General features: G+C 43.3%; 1 protein-coding gene across 1 annotated transcript; it reads right to left on the minus strand.

Moving 5' to 3' along the window:
- Positions 1 to 15,747: 15,747 nt before the first annotated feature.
- LOC148127764 (uncharacterized) lies at positions 15,748 to 16,457 on the minus strand. Its single transcript, XM_087921957.1, has 2 exons — positions 16,047 to 16,457; positions 15,748 to 15,957 (listed from the first exon to the last, which is right to left on the minus strand). Exons 1-2 carry the CDS (start codon positions 16,398 to 16,400, stop codon positions 15,811 to 15,813), a joined length of 501 nt encoding a protein of 166 aa, XP_087778083.1. The 5' UTR covers positions 16,401 to 16,457; the 3' UTR covers positions 15,748 to 15,810.
- Between the last annotated feature and the right edge of the window lie 3,051 nt (positions 16,458 to 19,508).

Genomic DNA, 19,508 nt, shown 5'->3' on the forward strand with positions numbered 1-19,508 from the left:
GCCTTGTGAACCACGACCCAAGAGATAATGGAAGGTTTATTCTAAGGAAATACATTTTCTGCTGTTCAATCAATACTTGTTGTTTCTATTGCTATTATTATTATATTTATAACTTGCATTCCCTCAAGAAGTTCAAGACCATATACATAAGGGAGTCTCTCTCTTCCTTTTGCCTTCTCTATGAAATAGATTGGTCTGTGAATAGCAGTTGGCTCAACATTCACCCCAACCCAACTCAACTTCAACATTTCATGGTTAAAGAAACTATATTGGCTCAGAACAGTGAGAATGATTATTATTGCCAAGAAGAAGAAAGGCAGACTGAAAAATAGAAATGGCATTGTTCCTTTAATCTTTATATAGACCAGTGGTGGCTAACTTTTTTGGGCTCCCGTGCTGAAAATTGCACACGCATGCACACTCCCTTGCCAGCACCCAGAAGGCAGTGTGCACAGGGCCCCCCATGCCCCCTGCGCATGCGTGAGAGACCCCCCCATCCCACACATCTCTGCGCATGCACACGCATCTCCTGCACACCCCCGCACCCCGTGCATGTGCGCCAGATACCCAAAAATCAGCTGGCGGGCAGCATGGGTGCATGCGCAGTGGGGCTCTTCTGGGCGACCTCTCGTGTGCTGCCTCTGTGTGCCACTTCTGGCACGCATGCCATAGGTTCACCATCATGGATATAGACTAAGATTCAGCTTCTGTTTTAGTATTTATTTTTACCAATAAAAAATGTTCAGTCTTCAAGTCTGAGTTCATTTAAATGGAACATAAAGGTACAAAGTATCAGCATTTCACAGGTGGAAGGCCTTTATTAACCTCAATATTAGAGGTTTGTAGAGTTTCCTCTAACAATCATGCAGACTAGGAAGCTGAATTTCTATGCCTAATCTTGTGTGTGCATGTAAGTGTATATAAAACTGAATGGAGAGAAAGGCATCACTAGTCTTCACCTTCATGCGCTGTCCCTTTTAATTCCTAGTCTTTCAGACCTTGCTGATTATGAATGATGAGTACTGCTGATGTCCAATCTTACGCTCAAAATAAGCCTGTTTCTAATTATAACTTATTTTTAGTAATTAATGAAAGCAAAGGATTAGCTTAAACTCATTGGCAATATCCCGGATTAAGATTTTAAAACAAGATTTATGTACAATATATGGAAACTAGAGCATGAGAAGATAAAATATAATTTATAATTAAAACCAGAACCTGTTGATGACCAAGACTCACAATGAGGCAAACTGACAAGCTGGATGTGACCCAAAAGATATGCAAAATGAAATGTGTTCCTTGGGTCTTTGCACATTACAACAAACTCTGCAGAAAGTAAACAAACTGACCACCAACTTCTACAAACAGCATTTCATTTCCCACTCCGAGCGACCACTTTTGTGCTACTCCTTTCCACTTCTTCCTCCTCTTCCTTCTCCTCTTCCAGCTCCATCTGCTTTCCTGTTTACAATTTTTTCTCTCAGCAAAGTGCGCTATTTGAAAGCAACCTGCCACCAAAATGTGTGGGGATGTAGAACATGACCTATTCCTTGGCTAAACATATTGTCTATACTGAGCTTGCAACCCCTGACAACAATGTATTTTTGGATATTAATTATTCATCTTCATATTATTGAAGAGAATTACTGATACCTTGTAGAGTAGGAGGACTTAGGAAATTAGGCTAGGAAACAAGAGGAAGTACTCCATCTGCCCAAAGCTATAATGGCTGAGCTTACAACAAAACATTCTCAGTATGAAGCCACAAATTGCTCAAATTCCCCAATGCTGAGAATCAGACAAACAGTATAAAGACTACACAGCATTCTACACCCTACAAAGTTCTGCAGAATACTTTGCATGACAATAATAAGGATATACAATCTCCTTAGAACAAATGGTCAACATTCTGTTATCCTAGAAAATCATCTGGCCATTTCAACAGGAGTTAGTTATTTATTATATTCATTTATTTTTCACATTTCTCTACCACCCGTCTTCTTCAAAATGGGACTCTGGGCAGTATGCAATAAACTGTTAAAGTATAAAACAGTATCATCTGTTTCAGCTGAAGTCTGCTGTTCTCCGTTCAGACCCCTACAGCTTCCAGGCACCACAAAAGAACACCCGTTGCATCACTCATGTCACCTGGAATGGAGATATATAACTGAATATAATTAGCATACTAGATGATCTCACCCAGTGGTTTCATGTAGATGTTAAAAAGACAGAAGAGACCACCAATCCGTATGGCACCCTGCAAATCAGGGGCCGAGAGCTGGACCTTTTACTCCCTATCAATACTGATGGGGACCAACCTCCAAGAGAGGAGATGAGCCAGCACGGAATTATGCCACCCATCCTTAACTCCCTAAGTTGGCCCAAAAGGGTTAGCCCACGTTCGACAGCATCGATGAGAGGTTAAGAAGAGCATCTTCTTCTGTTGAAGATAAAAGAATAAACCCATGACCATATTCTAAGTATTCCAAGTCAACTTTTTGTTGAAACAAACAAAAATCTCCCACTGCCCTGGATAGAGTTAAATAGTTGTCCTAGAAAATGGTAGTTAGAGGAGGGAAGGCCTTTTCCTCTATCCAGTAATGCCATCTGATGTTTTCTTCTAATGGCTTCCACAAGTGGAGAGCTTCTGATCATCCTAAGAAGCAGTCCTTCGAGTATTGCATTGTCTTGTTTTGGATGCCTTGAAGCATTAAAAGGTTCAGGAACATGTATACTTTCTAAGAAGCATATTCAAGCCAGCATAATTTTCAGGGCATAGTGTAAAATGTTGCAGAGAAGATAAAGTTACTTTATTTTGAGAGTAAAAATCCTACAGTTTTGGATTTGTGGCTCCTCATTTTAAACCACCATCTCTGTATGTACAGACTATCACAGAGGTGGTATTCAGCAGGTTCTGACCAGTTCTGGAGAACCGGTAGTGGAAATTTTGAGTAGTTCAAAAAATCGTAAAATACTACCTCTGACTGGAGATTTTACAGTATCCTTTCCCTGCCACGCCCACCAAGCCACGCCCACATAATCTGTAGTAAAAAAAATTGAATCCCACCACTGGACTATCACGAATAAGCCTTCATTTTCCCAGGTCATCCTCCATGCTTGGAAGTATCCCTGAGGCAGCTTTCTGGAATTATTATCTTCCTTTTTTTTTTAGAAAATCCCTTAGCAGTGAGAAAAAGACATGGAGTTGACATACCTTTTTAGAATACATTCCTATATATACTTGGATTAAGTCTATCATTGAAAATACCATAAAGTAACCAAAGGCAGTAGCAGCACTAACAACAATAACAAAATAATGGGAGCAACACCTAAAGTAAAACCCAAACAAAGAATTTAAACCTATGTCATCTGTGAAGACATGGAGACTTTTACCCTTTTGCTATTCATATTTATCTGGGAAGCAAGCCTCATTATTTCAGTGGAATTTAGTTCCAAGTAAGTTTATTTCATATTGCAGCTGCCTTTGGTTTCATGTGTAACTGGGCAATGTACAGTCAATCAGCGTGGAGTGACTGGGAGAAAAAAATCACCATATGGTGTGAGAAATTAGCTGTGTGATTCCATTCTTGGAATAACACTCTTAGCTTTGTTAGTAGATGTCACATTTAAACTTCTGAGATTGTCACAATGAAAGACACTTCTTGTACATAAATACAACTTGGAAATGATACAGCTTCCCTCTTATGAGGAGAAAATGCAAATGGCACATGGTGATAGGTTTTGGCTTAAAATGAGTTTAGCAGATAATCATAGTTTCTAGTGATGGGCTTCAGAAGTGTGGTGACTTTTCTCAACATGTATTTGTGGAGGAGGCTGCAGACACTGTGTTCCATATATTTACTTTTGTTAAATTTGTTCAGTGTTTATCCCATAGATGCCTGTATTATTAGAGGGTTGGGTTGTTGATGTTCTTTTGAATCTGCAGAAAATTTAACAAAAACTAAATTTGAGAAGTAAATTATCTTTTCCCTTGATTAAAAGGACAGCCTTCCACTTATGCCAGGAATAAACATGATGCATCTGTGGATCATGGGTGTTTGTCTAGGACAACTTACCTCAGCCAACTCACCATGGTCATCTCGCTACAGCCAACTCACTATGGGACAACTCGTTGAAGACAGTTCTACACAGGATAACTCAAAGCAATAAATGTTATCTGCCACTGTTTCTTTGACAAAAACAGAAATAATGTTGAAGAAACAGTGGTGGATAATATCATATCAAATTATCCCATGTGAAACTGTTGTGGCAAGTTTTTCCTGTGACAAATTGGTTGTGGTGAGATGGCTGAGGCGAATTGGCCACAGAGAAATGGCAGTAGCAAATTATCCCATTGTTCTACCAATTGGCACTTTCCACTACTTCTCTACTACAGTTAACAGGTCTTGATATTTCTTCATTTTCCATCTTTGTTAAACATTCTCTTAAGGTACAAAACTATTTGGTATAAATTTTCAACATTTTTCTATATCACTTTATCTTGTAATCATTAACCTGTCAAATATGCCTATCTTGGTATATGATGCATTAATTTTCAAATCAGTATTGTGTCTTTTTTATTTCAAAGGGAGAGGGAGAGAGATGGATAGATACCATAGATGGATGGATAGGTAGGTGGGTGGGTGGGTGGGTGGATGGAGAGAGAGAGAGAGAGAGAGATATTGGATGGATAGATGGATGGATGGAGAGAAAGAAATAAAATTCACTGAAAATTTTCAAGTTTCAGCCAAGAAAATGACAACATGTGCATATAGAATTACATATATCTTCGTGTCTACAACCCACATACTATACATGGAACATAAGCATATCTTAAATGTTTATTTATTAATACATTAAACAATAAAGGAAACATTAGATATCTTTGTTTTATTTAATGTTATGAGCTATTCACTAAGCATTCCATTTATTCTTATATGTGCTTTACTTCCTACCCATATTGCTCTTATCACATTCTGTAACTAATTCTCATATCCACATCTGTGTAATACAATTAATCATTTAAACCTATTCAACAAACATGTATTGATAAAATATTGACCCATAAAAATAAACATATTTTTCTTTCTCACATTCATATACTTTTAAATTCCTTGTTGAAAAAGAAAGATTCTATCTGCATACCCCATTTTGTCCAAACACTAATCTCATACACTATACTGAGCTATAAAATGGCTTGTTTGGCTCTGACTCAGCATAGTCTGTGAACCCAACTAATCAGGGCTCATTTAAGAAATAAACAAACCATGGATTAGTAGAATGTGTGAATTCAGCCACTGGAAACCAGCAGTGGATTGGAAAGCCAGAACTGTATTGTAAATCATTGGTTACTAGTTCTCCATGGTTAGGAGAGTGAAAGTGAAAGAAAGTGATAAGAGCTATATCTACATTTGAAGATTGCTTAGTTAGGAAGAATGAATTTATCTTCTAAAGAATGCTTCATACTCTCTCTAGGGCAATTCTGAAAGGGAAAAAAATAGCAGTTTCCAGAACCTCCTAGAAAAGTACTTGAAGTAGCAGTGCAAAAGGTATGGCCTAGGAATTGCATATATCCCATCTACATCCCTTCAACAGCCTCCAGAGTAAAAGATGTTGGGTTTTTTTCCCTTTTTGCATTTTATAAAATTTGGAAGACTGATTATGAGACAAAATGAGTTCCTTAAGTACACAGAAGCTTGAGATTCACATTTGACCCTCAACCATAGCTCCCCACCCTAAAGAGGTCTTGCCTTCACTACTTTTAGAGTGTGGCCTTGAACCAGCAGTAAGAAGCCTGCAATCATCTTTCAGTAATGAAAGCCTAGATAATAAGAATGACTCAAACGTAACATGAAGTGCACAAATGTCCTGGGTTTTGTTTTTCAAGTGATGGACAGGCAGAATTAAGCTGTCAAAGGGGCTTGTTTTGAGCAGGTGATAACAAATGTTTTCTTACTGATATTATTCAAACATGTGGTCCATCATCAGATTAGAAAGCCCTTTTTAGGGCTAGAGCTTTGTGATATCAGCAATTAAGCAAAACAAGGAATTATCTCAATGTAGCAATACAGAAAGTGTACTCCGACATGAGCTTTAGAATAGCATAAGAGAATTAGCTAAAATTAGGCTGAAACAAGGAGTCAGTTTGCTCTGCATATGGATCCTCATCTCAGAAGCACTCCAACTAACCTTGCATTGGGCATGGTAGTAACTCATCCAAATTTATTCACAGTACAAGTGGAGCTCAGCCTTCTCATTACCAAGCCTGGAAAACACCAAAAAAGCCAAACAGCATTTATAATTCTGCTGTCTGAATTGGCCAAAACTGGCAGGAATGCTAGACAGTTATGAGTGGATAAAATTTGATGAATTTCCTAGAAATTAGTATAAGGGTTTTGGTTTTCACACTTCTGTTCCTTGAGTATCAAGGAATCTACTATAATATGTGTTTGTTTTTCTCCCAAACAGGATGAAGAATCCAGGTTTCATAGAAATCAATGAAGGGTTTTTAAAAGAAAGTCTTTCAGTGGCATTGAATGCTTGCTTAGACTACATCCACAGCATTCTCAGAAAGTTTTGGTCAGCACAAACTGACTCTTGTTCTCAATGTCTCTGTTATTCTAAAGCGTACACCGCTTTGGCAAAGCCAACATCCAGGGAAAGAATATTCCCTACAAGGACAAAAGTCAGAATCAGGATTAACATAACTTTCCAGCGTGTTAAATTTCTGAATTGCATATCCAAAACAGGAGTCTAAAATGGATTATGAAACCAAGACAAGAGCAAGTGGGGAATCTCCATCCTAGAGCATCAGTGAGCCAAGAACATCATCACTCTCTTTGACATCAGGATTGGGATGTGGGCTGAGGCAGGGCACAACTTCACTAAGTAGCAAAAATGGCAGGAAAATCAGTGGGATTTTGGGGAAAGAGTAAGAAGGAGGAAAATATTTCCAATGATTGATCTTGAGGCCGATTTAACCAATCCATTTAAATAGGATATCACACATTTGCTGGAAACACATTGCTTTGCTTATGTGATAGAACGTAGTGAGTGGGTAGATGCTCAGGAGGGAGGAGGTGCCTTTCAGAGGAGTAAGAGGCATTCAACAGAATCCAGGAAGATAATTCAGTAGCTAGTTTGGAGCAAATGGAAAATGACTGCTTGCAGAAATTGCACTGAAGATAAATGTTCTTGGATGTATCCCCTGTATTTCTAATGAGAACAGAAGTGTTATCATTTTACTACTATCATAAGCATGGTTTGGCTTTATAGGTATTCAGGATGAGGTGGTCCATGTATTGGGAGAGAAGGAAAGAAGAGGAACTGGGATAGAACCAAGAGCAAGAGAAAACTAGAAAGTTTAATAGGTATAGTATGTGACCAATATGAAGCCATTAAGATCATTCTAAGTGTTCCCTGTAGGGCAGCTTATATATTTAAAGCTAAGCATGTGATCAATTAACCAATTAAATAAAGTGTTACTCTAAAACTATTAAACTATAATGAAATCCACAGTATGTATGCCTCAAGATGTTAAAACACAACATATAATTAGATAGAAACTGACTGAGCTCAGGGCTCTGGTGTATATTGTTGAGAGGAAAGAACAGCCCCATTGATAGAAATATCTCGATTTCTGTTTGCATACATCTCTAGGCTTAAAGCAATAATTCACACTTCCTCCAGTTGCCACTGAAATACAAAGGGCATCCAGGATATAAACACATCGAGAAAAGAGAGGGAGAGACACAACAACTGTAATGCAACAACCCTCACAAATCCTGTCCCATAATATTAGTGGTGGATTAAAATCCATTGAGATAAACACACTACAGTAGAGGTATGTTTAGGCCATGAGGTTTGAAATGTGCACTGTTTTTCAGCTTTTCTTGAGTAAAACAATAAGAGACTGGGTTGTTGTTTTTTAAGTTAATAGGCTTAAAATGATAACATAGAATTTGATCCAAAAGCATAGCCTTATTTTCATAAATCTAAGGCAAGGAGTAGTGAGAGTGAAAATGTCCAAGGAAAATAGAGAACTGGTCCAAATGAGGAGATCAGACTCATCCAAATGGATGAAACACAATACTTAAATTTATGGCCTTCTATTATTTCCCATTGATTATATTGGTATTCTCTATCCCCATGGAAACGTGGATGATGAAGCTGTAATTTAGCCTGGAGCTTTCCAGAAGAAGTGAATACATGTTTGGCAACTCTGTGATTGCAGTGATAAAACTGCATTAGTAATTAATAATCTCACAAAAATAGAGAGCCATCATCGGCTGTCATGAGTCTATTAACAAATAAATCTAGAAGGAAGGAGTTCCCCAGTGGGAATCTCTTGATGGATGATAATAAATAGAATGGAATATTTGGGAGGCAGGAAAAGAAAGAGAAAATTGACAAGAAAAGAAATTCAAGAGATTATTATACCAATTATTGGTGCTTCAATAGCTGAAGACATTTTAAATCTTTGCTTATTACTACCCAGATACATGCAAAAGATGATTGGCTTTTTTTTTCCTTTCCCCCTTTTCTTCTGCCCATTTTATCTTCAATCACCTATTCTCTTGCTAAAAATTTTCCATCCGTTTCTTTCAACCTTTCATGGCTCCCTGGATGGTTTGTGGCACCACTGCAGCCCTCCAGCATCCATTCTTGTTTATACAGGTGTTCATTGGCTGCTGTTGTAGCTAGGCTGACAGAAATGGACAAAAACGTAAGTTCTGTTGGGGGCCGGGGGGGGGGGGGGGGGGGGGGGGGGGGGGGGCCCGGGGGGGGGGGGGGGGGGGCCGGCGGGGGGGGGGGGGGGGGGGGGGGGGGCCCCCCCCCCGGGGGCGGGGGGGGATGGGGGGCTTTGCCCGCCCCGGGCGGGGCTGGGGGGGGGGGGGAGCGAGTGGGGGGGGGGGGCGGGCCCCCCGGGCCAAATAAAGTACTGTTGCACTCATGCTCTGGTTCAGCCTCTCATTGCTCAAACTTAACACTGTTGTTGGCCTATGTGACAACAAGATGAAACCCGTAGCCCTGAGGTAATCTTCCTGATGTTTTATCCCCAGAAACTGTCCCATTATGCCTTCTTAAATATGCTATTGCAACGCTGGTTTAACTTGTTGCAAAATGTTTTGCTGCTAGTTAGGAGTCAGGATTTAATTAAAGCAAACAGGTGGTGGTGGTGAGGATGGCAATAGAAAGAACAATGGTTAACAACACTACTGCTGACCTTTATTATGTCACTCATATTTCCAACTTTGCTGAGGAACATTCTGGCCACTGTCTTCTCAGTTTATGGCAAAATCACACTTGCCTTTAACTAAGGTTGAGGTTTTCATCCCAAAGTCCATAGCTAAATGACTATGGAGATTCTCAGTCATCCAGGTCATGGTTGTCCCCAAGGTGCTTTTTCAAGAGGCAACCGGACTTCCTGTTTTTACTGAGCTGAGCAGAATGGAAGAAGCTTCTTGGCTGAGAAGTGAAACATCTCCAAAGAAAAAAACAGGAAGTCCAGTTCCCTCTTGAAAAAGCACCTTTGGGATAAGGTTGAGGTTGTTTCCCAAACCATTGTTTAAGGTCACACCATCATTAGGCCTTCCTTCCTCTCAAGGCAGAAGCCACCCACCTGGAATTTTCTTTTCCACTTTGAAAGGGGCATCTTCTCTCTTCTATTGCTACAAACCTTGCTTGGGCAGCAACGGATCCAGCAAGTGATCCAGGATAGACTGGGATCTGCCCAGCAATGTGTGACCACTTCAGTCATGTTGCACAGAAGGAAAGTGCAGGAAACTTGAACTGCCCTGAGGTAGGACATATTTTTTTCTCCTATACAAGCCAACCTATGTCAAAATAAAAGCCTTGACTGATAGGCAGCTTGATCCATGAGGCACTTTGTGCACTGTGTGAGCTGCCAGCAGCAAATGCACCCCACAGATTCAAGGTCTGCCAGGGAGAACTTTCTCACCCTATGTATCACCAAATCCACAAGAGCAGGGTGGCTGCCAGGGGATGATACGGCTTCTCTATAAAGCAGGACAGGGAAGCCTCTTTTTCTTTATTGTAAATTTCCTAGCAGCTGATCCACAGGCTAATGGGGGTTTCCTGACAAAGCAGGAATGAAAAACATCCAACTGCTTTTTGGAATAGGTTCTGACAGACAGCAGCCCACTATTCTAACCATCTGCCATAATTCGGCTCCTCCCTAATCCCATCCTACATTAGGGAGAGTGATTGGCAGGGTTTTGTTCCGCTGACAGGGAAAACTATCTAAATATCTGAGTTAACTCTTAGGAGAATTATTAGTCCTTTTTTATTATGTTTTAGAGGCAGCTGTAAGATTTGTTCTATAATATGATATTGAAAAACATCAGAAATAAAGAAGTAAGGCATCCCTACTTAATTCCCTTGATCCAGTCGGTGTTTCATCTGATATTTTGCTTCTCCTCTTCAGCTTAAGACTGTTGCAGTTATTTTCTGACTGTCTCCTTATCATCTTGGCTACCAGATCGCTTTGAGAAAAAGATGTAATGTCTTCAACACTGGTCCATATTAATATTGTGGCCAAGTTGCTGAACATCTTTCGTGAGAGGAGATAGGTTTTGTGACACAGTTTTCCTTCAGTTGCAGAGAAAGGAGAACCAGTTTGTGGGGCTTCTTGGAAGTAATTTGGGCCTTGATATATGGGCTGAAAGCAGATCTAATCCAGGAGATCTTACTGTCTGTCTCCCTGCTCACTGCTTCCTAATGTCTCTTCTTTTGTGGGGAGGGAGAGCAGGGGTGAAATTCAATTTTTCCCCTACCAGCTCTGTGGGCGTGGCTTGGTATAATAGTAATAGGAACCAGGGGCGATTGGGGCAATTTTTTACCAATTCAAATCATCCCTACCACCTCTGCCAAGGTGGGCTGAGGTGGTTGAATTTCACCCCTGAGGGGGAGCGAGTCAAAATGGCCAAGATCAGGGAGCAATGGAATGATTAGAGAATGTCAAATTCAGATTTGTGTGATAGAACATTCCATAGTTTACTTTCTGAAGAATGTAGATAATGTCAATATATAAATAGAAATACAAGAAAAATTGCATCCACCTGAATGGATGATGTGTGCAGGTCCATGCCTTCTGTTGGTGCTCCAAATACTTATATTCTGCTTGCACTTATACTAAATGAGATCGTCTTTCTAAGAATCCTCTCTATTGATGAAATGCTGCTTTTACAACCAGCAGCTCTCTACTGAAGATATAAGAGTTAAATCAATCAATCGGAATATTGCTGGAAGGGACCTTGGAGGTCTTCTAGTCCAACCCCCTGTTCAGGGGTGGGATTCTACCAGTTCACACCTATTCACTAGAACCGGTTGTTAACATTCTAAGCAATTCGGAGAACCAGTTTTTAGAAGAAATTACTGGCCTAATCCTGTTAGGAAGGCAGGAAGGAAACATTCTGGTGTTGCTTACAGAAACTGCCTCTCCGTTAACCCTTATTACGTTCTTGGCAGAACTAGACTTCCTGTCTCAGGAACTTCTCTGGCGTTTTTTTTTTTTTTTTTTGCCTCCTTTGCTGGTACTTTGCTTGTGTGGAGTGACCATTCAAAGTTACACTGGCACTGAAAAAAGTGACTTATGACCCTTTTTCACACTTATGACTGCTGCAGCATTCCCACAGTCATGAGAGTCCAGGCGAGGAGATGCATGCCTCAATGTGAGTGATATTGAGTTGGCCATACCCAGTCAATAACATGACCACCAAGCCACGTCCACCCAGTCACATGACCACCAAGCCACACTCACCAACTAAGCCACACCCACAGAACCAGTTGTTAAAAAATTTGAATCCCACCCCTGCCCCTGTTCCATTTACTTCCATTTAGTTAGGTGGATTCCTGAGTGCAATGTGAACGTTCATTCCACACCTCCATTGAAAGAAGAGTTGAACTGTTGAAAGAGCAATTCTTTGTCTGTCCTGGGGAAGGACAGTTTGTTCAACAAAAGGAGTAGCTGGGATTTGAATGTCTGAGTGCTGGCTGGGATAAAAGGCAGATTGCTCTTGAGTAGATCATTTAAACTTATGTCTTTAAGAAGCTGAGCTAGTGGCCTTGTACATTCTATAAAACCCCAGAGGTGAATGTTCTTAAAAACTATAAATGTCTATAACTGTCTGGTTTGGTTCTGCAACCCAATAGGACAGACACAGACTTCAGAGGATAATTAGGACTGCAGAAAAAACAAGGTCTTGTATATAGCACTAGTCAAAAAGAGGGCTGTGAAAATATTTACAGACCCCTCACATCCCAGACATAAACTGTTTCAACTCTGTTGTGGAGCGATGGAACAGATGAGGCTTAGACCAGAGCATACAAGTAACAGTCTTTATTCAGGGAATAAAGGGCTGTCGCATCTGCCAGCTAACAAGGCAGACTGCAAGCGAACAACGGCTGGCTCTGCTCGACAGCTGGCTTTTATAGCCGACTGTCAAACGGAGCCAACCAATGGGAGCTGCTGGTGCTCCCGCTCAAACAGCGGACCTGGTTGGGGACTCCAACCAGTCCTAAAGACATAACACTCCTCCCCCCTAGCTGGGAACATGCATAGTCTTTGAGATACGTGGGTGGATTGCGCTGGCGACCGGAACGTCGTGGTTCGGGGAAACTGTTGGTGGGCATCGAGTCCATGGAACAAGGCTCCGAGGTTGCCGGGGTATCAACTTGGCTTGGCGTGGGATCTTGGGAATGGAATGACTCCCCTCGTTCAGGCTGGCTCGGAAAACCGTCTTGGTCCGGATGACTGGTGATCCTGCTGGGTGGACGAGGTGGAGATTCGGGTTGGCAGTCCGGATCCACTCTAGGCTCACTCTGTTCGATTGGGAATGTTTGGTCCCTCAGGGAGCTTCCTTCTGGAACTTGGACGGGAACTCGAGGGCTGGCTGGTGGATTCGGTTCAGCGTTGGTCAGACTGTTCCGCCGCCTCCTTAGTTGGTCCAGGTGTCTCCGCCACACGCGACCATCCTCCAGTTGGACCCGATAGGATCTTGGACCCGTGACGGCCACGATCTGCCCTGGCACCCACAACGGATCTCCTGCGTAGTTCCTTGCAAAAACTGAGTCCTGCAAGGCAAAGTCTCTGACCTGGCTGTCAGACCCTAACGGGGTGTCAGGACAGTAATGGGGGTGCAGTCTGTCTAGGGTAGTCCTTAAGCGTCTCCCCATTAAAAGTTCGGCCGGTGATTTATTAGTGCTTGTGCATGGTGTTGTATGCTGGCTGAGGAGAAAACGAGACAACTTGGAATACCAGTTTTCCTGACCGAATCTGGCTAGTGCCTCCTTAGCTGACCTGACAGCTCTCTCTGCCATCCCATTGCTAGCAGGGTGAAAAGGGGCCGTGAGGACGTGTCTGATGCCCAGATTCACGACATACATACTAAATTCACAGGATGTGAACTGTGGGCCATTGTCGGAGACCAGCGTGTCCGGGAGCCCATGAGTTACGAAAAGCCGGGTCAGGGCTTTAACAACTGCCTGTGTGGTGGTTGTGGGAAGTAAGGCCACATCTATCCACTTAGAATAAGAGTCCACAACCACTAAGAACGTTTTGCCATGCACAGGCCCGGCCAGGTCGATGTGTAACCGCGACCATGGGGCATTGGCGCTCCCCCACTTGGTGGGTGCGGCGGCTGGTGGGGCTGCCCTGGACTCTTGACAGGGTTGGCACGAGCTTACCCACTTGGCAATCTGATTGTCCATCCCGAGCCACCATACGTAACTGCGAGCCAATGCCTTCATTCGCACGATGCCCGGATGGCCCTCGTGCAGCACCTTCAATATGGGCACGTGAAGAGTGGTTGGGATGACGACTCTGGTACCCCACAGCAGGCATCCCTGGAGTTTTGATAATTCCTTTTGACGTGTTTTAAATGGGGTAAAGTCAACTGAACATTTTGTTTCCGGCCACCCCCTCCCCACCCAGTCCAGAACCTGGGCGAGTATTTTATCTTTTTTGGAGTGTGCTGCGATGTCATCTGCAGTCACTGGCAGCTTGAGTTCATTGACTTCGAAGATTGCGTGCACCGGAGCGGGGTCCTCGACTGGGGTCGGCAAGGGGCAGCGGCTGAGAGCATCTGCGTGGCTTAAAGTCTTACCTGGGCGATAGACCAATTTGAACAAGTAGGCCGCCAGGAACAAGGTCCATCTCGTCATCCTGGGGGACAGTACCTGTGGAGTTTGCCTGTCCCCCGATAAAAGTCCCAAAAGCGGCTTGTGATCAGTAATGAGTTCGAAATGGTGGCCGAAGAGAAATTCGTGGAATTTTTTAACTGCCGCTACTGCAGCCAGGGCCTCTTTATCAATCTGGCTGTAGTTTCTTTCAGTCATGGAGAAAGTCCTGGAGAAAAAGGCAATTGGTGCCTCGGAGCCATTGGGGAGTCTGTGACTTAGGACAGCTCCTATCCCAAAAGGGGATGCGTCAGTGGCTAGGACCAAGGGAAGGTGTTGGTCGAACTGCATTAAAACGGCTTCTGAAGTGAGTAGAGATTTGACTGCTTTAAATGCATGGGATTCTATGGGTCCCCAGTGCCACGGAGTGTCTTTATCTAATAACCTGTGCAAAGGTTCAGTGACTGATGCTTTGTGGGGTAGGAACGAAGCGTAGAAATTTAATAACCCCAGGAAGGCTTGTAGCTCTGTTTTGTTGGTAGGTGTGGGTGCCTCGTGGATGGCTTTTACTTTTGACTCCACTGGGTGGATGCCTGAGGCATCTAACCTATATCCTAGAAAGTCCACCTGTCTAGTGGCGATGGTGCACTTCTCCCATTTGAGCTTGAGACCATGCTGTCTAAACTTCTCTAATACTGCCCTGACCCTCTGCAGGAGTTGGGGCCTATCCATAGCTGAGACCAAAATATCATCAAAATAGGGAACTACTCCTGGAAGACCTTGGAGAATTCTCTCCATTAGTGACTGAAAAATACCTGGGGCTAGGCTGACGCCAAATTGTAGACGTTTACACCTGAATGCCCCTCTATGTGTTACTATGGTTTGTAAATCTGCTGTGTGGCTGTCGACAGGGAAATGCTGGTATGCCTGTGACATGTCTAGCTTGGCAAAAAATGGTGCCGGGTTCGAATGTGTGCAACAGGTGCTGGATGACTGGAACAGGATATGCGCTAACCTGAAGATAACGGTTGAGGGTCGTCTTGTAGTCTGCACAAATTCTCAGACTACCATCCTTTTTTAGTGGGGTGACTATGGGGGTCTCCCATTTGGCGAAATCTGTGGGTTCTATTACCCCTTGTTTGAGAAGTTTGCCTAGTTCCGCGTCCAATTTGGGGCGGATAGCGAAAGGTACTCTGTAGATTTTAGGCGGACGGGAACTGCCTGGGGTTCACGGAGAAAGAGATGGGTGTGCCATTATAGCAACCCAGCTCGCTGCTAAAGACGTCGGAATAATCTGAGAATAATGTGTCTACATCCGAAGTTGAGACAGCATGAATCCCTGTTACACTAAGGCCAAGAGAGGGGAACCAATCTAACCCCAAAAGACTAGGGAGGGCACCATTAACCACCACTAAAGGCAAATGGCCTTTGAAGGTTCGGAATTTAACAAGGAACTTGCCTTTCCCGAGGACAGGGATGTTCTTGCCTTGGTAGTCTCTCAGGGTGAGGTGGCACTTTTGTAGCTGCTTCCTGGTCAGCCTGGGTTGAATCTCCTTCAGCGTATCCCAGGAGATGATTGAGAGCGCTGAGCCCATGTCTACCTCCATGCTGCAAGGTTTACCTTCTAGGGAAACAGAAAGATTAATTTTATTTGGCGTTTGGGAAGTGTGGTTAGCGTGGTAGCAAGTATAACAGTCTTCTACTTGCCTTTGGAGGCCAGGAGATGAAGAAAGTTTCTGAGGAAGAGCGCGTGATGCCTGGCAGACTCTTGCAAGGTGGCCTTTCTTGTGGCAGTTTAGGCAGCTGGCGTTTCTGAACCTGCAAGATGCCCGGGAGTGGGCACCTCCGCAGGTTAGACACAAAGGGATCTGTTGTGGGCCACTGCTGTTTCTCTGCCTAGCTCCTACCTGTGGTTGTTTCAACTGCTTGAGGCGATGGATGTCTGAAAATTCTGTGGGGTCAGCTTTGGTCATCACCTCTTCCGAGTGGACGGTGGAAGTACCAGGCTTGGGTGTGGTGCCCTGAATCTCAGCTGCTGACTGGGTGGAGAGTTCAGCAGCTAGGGCTTCATCTACTGCTTGGGAAAGATTTAAAACTTTCCTGGCCAGTAGACGTCTTTGGAGCCTCAGATCTCTTACCCCACAGACGAGTTGGTCGAGAAGCATGTCATCTAAATAATTCTTAAATTCACATTGTAGAGCTGCTGTCCTCAGGGCGGCCATGTACTGGTTGATGGACTCCCCCTCGGCTTGCTTCCTCATCCTGAACACGTAGCGTCTTGCAATCTGGGAAGGTTTAGGGGAGTAGTGGTTTGAAAGTGTTTCTTGTAGTTCGTTCCACGGAACGCTTCTGATGTCACGTGGTGCGAAAAGTGCCGTGGCAGTGTCGAAGACTGCAGCCCCGCAGTAGCTAAGGAAGTACGATTTCTTCGTATGCTCTGCGGCGTCAGCTAAACCAATTGCATCGATGTAATGGCTGAAGCGATTCTTGTAGGAGTCCCACGTCTCCTCGTTGGGTTTGAATGGTTGAAATGCCGGATTGGCGTTCATCTTGGGACCCTCGGTGTCGTTGGCAGACTGAACTATCTCTCTGGGTGGTCGTGCCCCTAGGGCTTGCACTTATCGTGAGAGCTGGCGGCTGCGGCTACAGCGCCCTAGACTCGCTCAGTGACTTCGGCTCTTGTAAGGGCAGTCTGTATTTCGCACTCTCTGCGCTCGTTGGCGGCTGCGGCTAACAGCGCCATAACTGACTTCAGCTTAGTGACAGCAGTTTGGATTTCGCGCTCTCTGGGGAGCGTCGGCGACTGTGGCTACAGTGCCGTACTTTGCTTGTGTGACTGAATTCAAACGGCAGCGGTTTGAATTTCGCGCTCTTCTGTGAGCGTGGGCGGCTGAGGCTTCAGCGCCGTGACTTTCAGCTCATATCGCAGCGGTTTGAGCTTGAGCTCTCTGTAAGCGAGGCGGCTGCGGTTCAGCGCCGTGGCTTCGCTAGAGCGATTTCAGCTCTTTTGAATGCGAGTGCTTCTGGCTAGCCTGCGGTCATATCCCATCCTCGTCGCCAGTGTTGTGGAGCGATGGAACAGATGAGGCTTAGACCAGAGCATACAAGTAACAGTCTTTATTCAGGGAATAAAGGGTTGTCGCATCTGCCAGCTAACAAGGCAGACTGCAAGCGAACAACGGCTGGCTCTGCTCGACAGCCGGCTTTTATAGCCGACTGTCAAACGGAGCCAACCAATGGGAGCTGCTGGTGCTCCCGCTCAAACAGCGGACCTGGTTGGGGACTCCAACCAGTCCTAAAGACATAACAAACTCCTTCCCTTCAAATGACGCTATAGAGCACTACACATCAGAACAACTAGACACAAGGGCAGTTTTTCCTGAAAGCCATCATTCTGCTAAACAAATAATCCCCTCAACACTGTCCCACTATTTACAAAGTCTGCACTACTATTACTGTTAATCTTCTCATCACTCCTTATCACCCATCCCCTCCCACTTGTGACTGTATGACAGTAACTTTGTCGCTTGTATCCTTACGATTTATATTGACTGTTTCCTAGTATGATTTAATTGCTTATTGTACCCTATGATTATCATTAAGCGTTGTACCTGATGATTCTTGACTCTTGACGAATGTATCTTTTCTTTTATGTACACTGAGAGTATTTGCACCAAGACCAATTCCTTGTGTGTCCAATCACACTTGTCTAATAATCTATCTATCATCTATCTATCATCTATTTAGCTATCTAGCTATCATCTATCTATCTATCTATCTATCTATCTATCTATCTATCTATCTATCTATCATCTATCTATCTAAAAGTTAGCCATGCTGAGAGAATACTTGAGAATTTAAATGTTTGGGGCACCTGCCATATACACATGAATTGAAATTGCATGGATACCCTGAGAGCATCTGCCCATCCCTTGACATCAGATAGAGTGGTCATTTTCCAAGTGTCCTCCATTAAAAGGTATCATCTGTTTCATCCTAGGAAGCAAGACTTACAGTAGAAGCTGGATCTTCTCCATAGCAGTGCCTGCCTTTGGAAATAGCTTCCCCCCACCATTCCCCTTTCTAGTTGGCATTGAAAACAAAGACATTAAGCCAGGATAGGAGGAAGGAGGAAGATCAAATACACATTTTCTACCTCAGCATGAAGCTTTTGTGTGTGTGTGTGTAGTCGCTGTAACACATTCCTAACATGAGTAGAATGTAAATAAGGGTATTCTGAAAGGAATCAAAATGACATTCAAATAAAGTACTAAACATTTGTCCAAATGTCTATTTGAAAATATTTCATTCATTAACCAAAAGAACTTTATACAGCTGATAATTAAAACATAGGTCAATCCTGTGTATTCATGTTTGGCATATTAAGTGTCAGAGGCTGTTAAATATTCTGTCCCCTTTTCATCTAAGCTCCTTTCAAGCTCAGTTTAGTGAAAATATATAATGTATAAAATATGTATAAAACTCTATTACATCTGAAATAAGAGGCTTTTTAGTAGTGGATCCTGATGATCATACAGGTCAGAAGCATATAATCATAGAAAGATCTCAGAAAAGAATTATCTTTGTTTATTAAAAACATTTAAGAAGTAGATGCAGGAGAGAAATAGCAAATGAATTCTTTCTTTAGATTGTTTTCTAGAGTTGCTGACTTTTAAATTGACATGGGATATTGTCATTTAGCTGGGATCTGAACTAGACATATTGAGTTGATGGTACATTCCCACATTCAGTAAGAAGACAAGGTAGCAGCAACTACTATTTTCCCCCACAAAGTATTATGTGGTCCATACCCTCAGCTGCTGAGGAATCATGTACCACAGAGGGGTGGCCTCAGAGGCCTGCCCTTGATTGTCTCAACTTGCACAGGCTTTTCCAGATGTTATGTGGGTAAATGAAATTGTTGCTCTATAAGTTCATCCCTCTTGAAGAACAAAAGGTGAAGGAGAAGGAAGAGAAGAGAAGGAGGAGGAGGAGAAGAAGAAGAGGAGGAGGAGGAGGAGGTGGTGGTGGAGGAAGAGGAGGAAGAGGAGAAGAAGAAGAAGAAGAAGAAGAAGAAGAAGAAGAAGAAGAAGAAGAAGAAGAAGAAGAAGAAGAAGAAGAAGAAGAAGAAGAAGAAGAAGAAGAAGAAGAAGAAGAGGAGGAGGAGGAGGAGGAGGAGGAGGAGGAGGAGGAGGAGGAGGAGGAGGAGGAGGAGGAGGAGGAGGAGGAGGAGGAGGAGGAGGAGGAAGGAAAGCTGGATTTCTGAACCGGTTGGGGTATGGCAAAGTAACAAAGGTAATAAATAAACCATAATTGCTTAGTATTGGATATTGGAGCTCCTGCCAACTGTCTGAAGACCCTCCTGTGGA

Source organism: Pseudonaja textilis, chromosome 1 (assembly GCF_049901715.1).
Source record: "Pseudonaja textilis isolate UNSWEBS1 chromosome 1, rPseTex1.2, whole genome shotgun sequence".
NCBI lineage: Eukaryota > Metazoa > Chordata > Lepidosauria > Squamata > Elapidae > Pseudonaja > Pseudonaja textilis.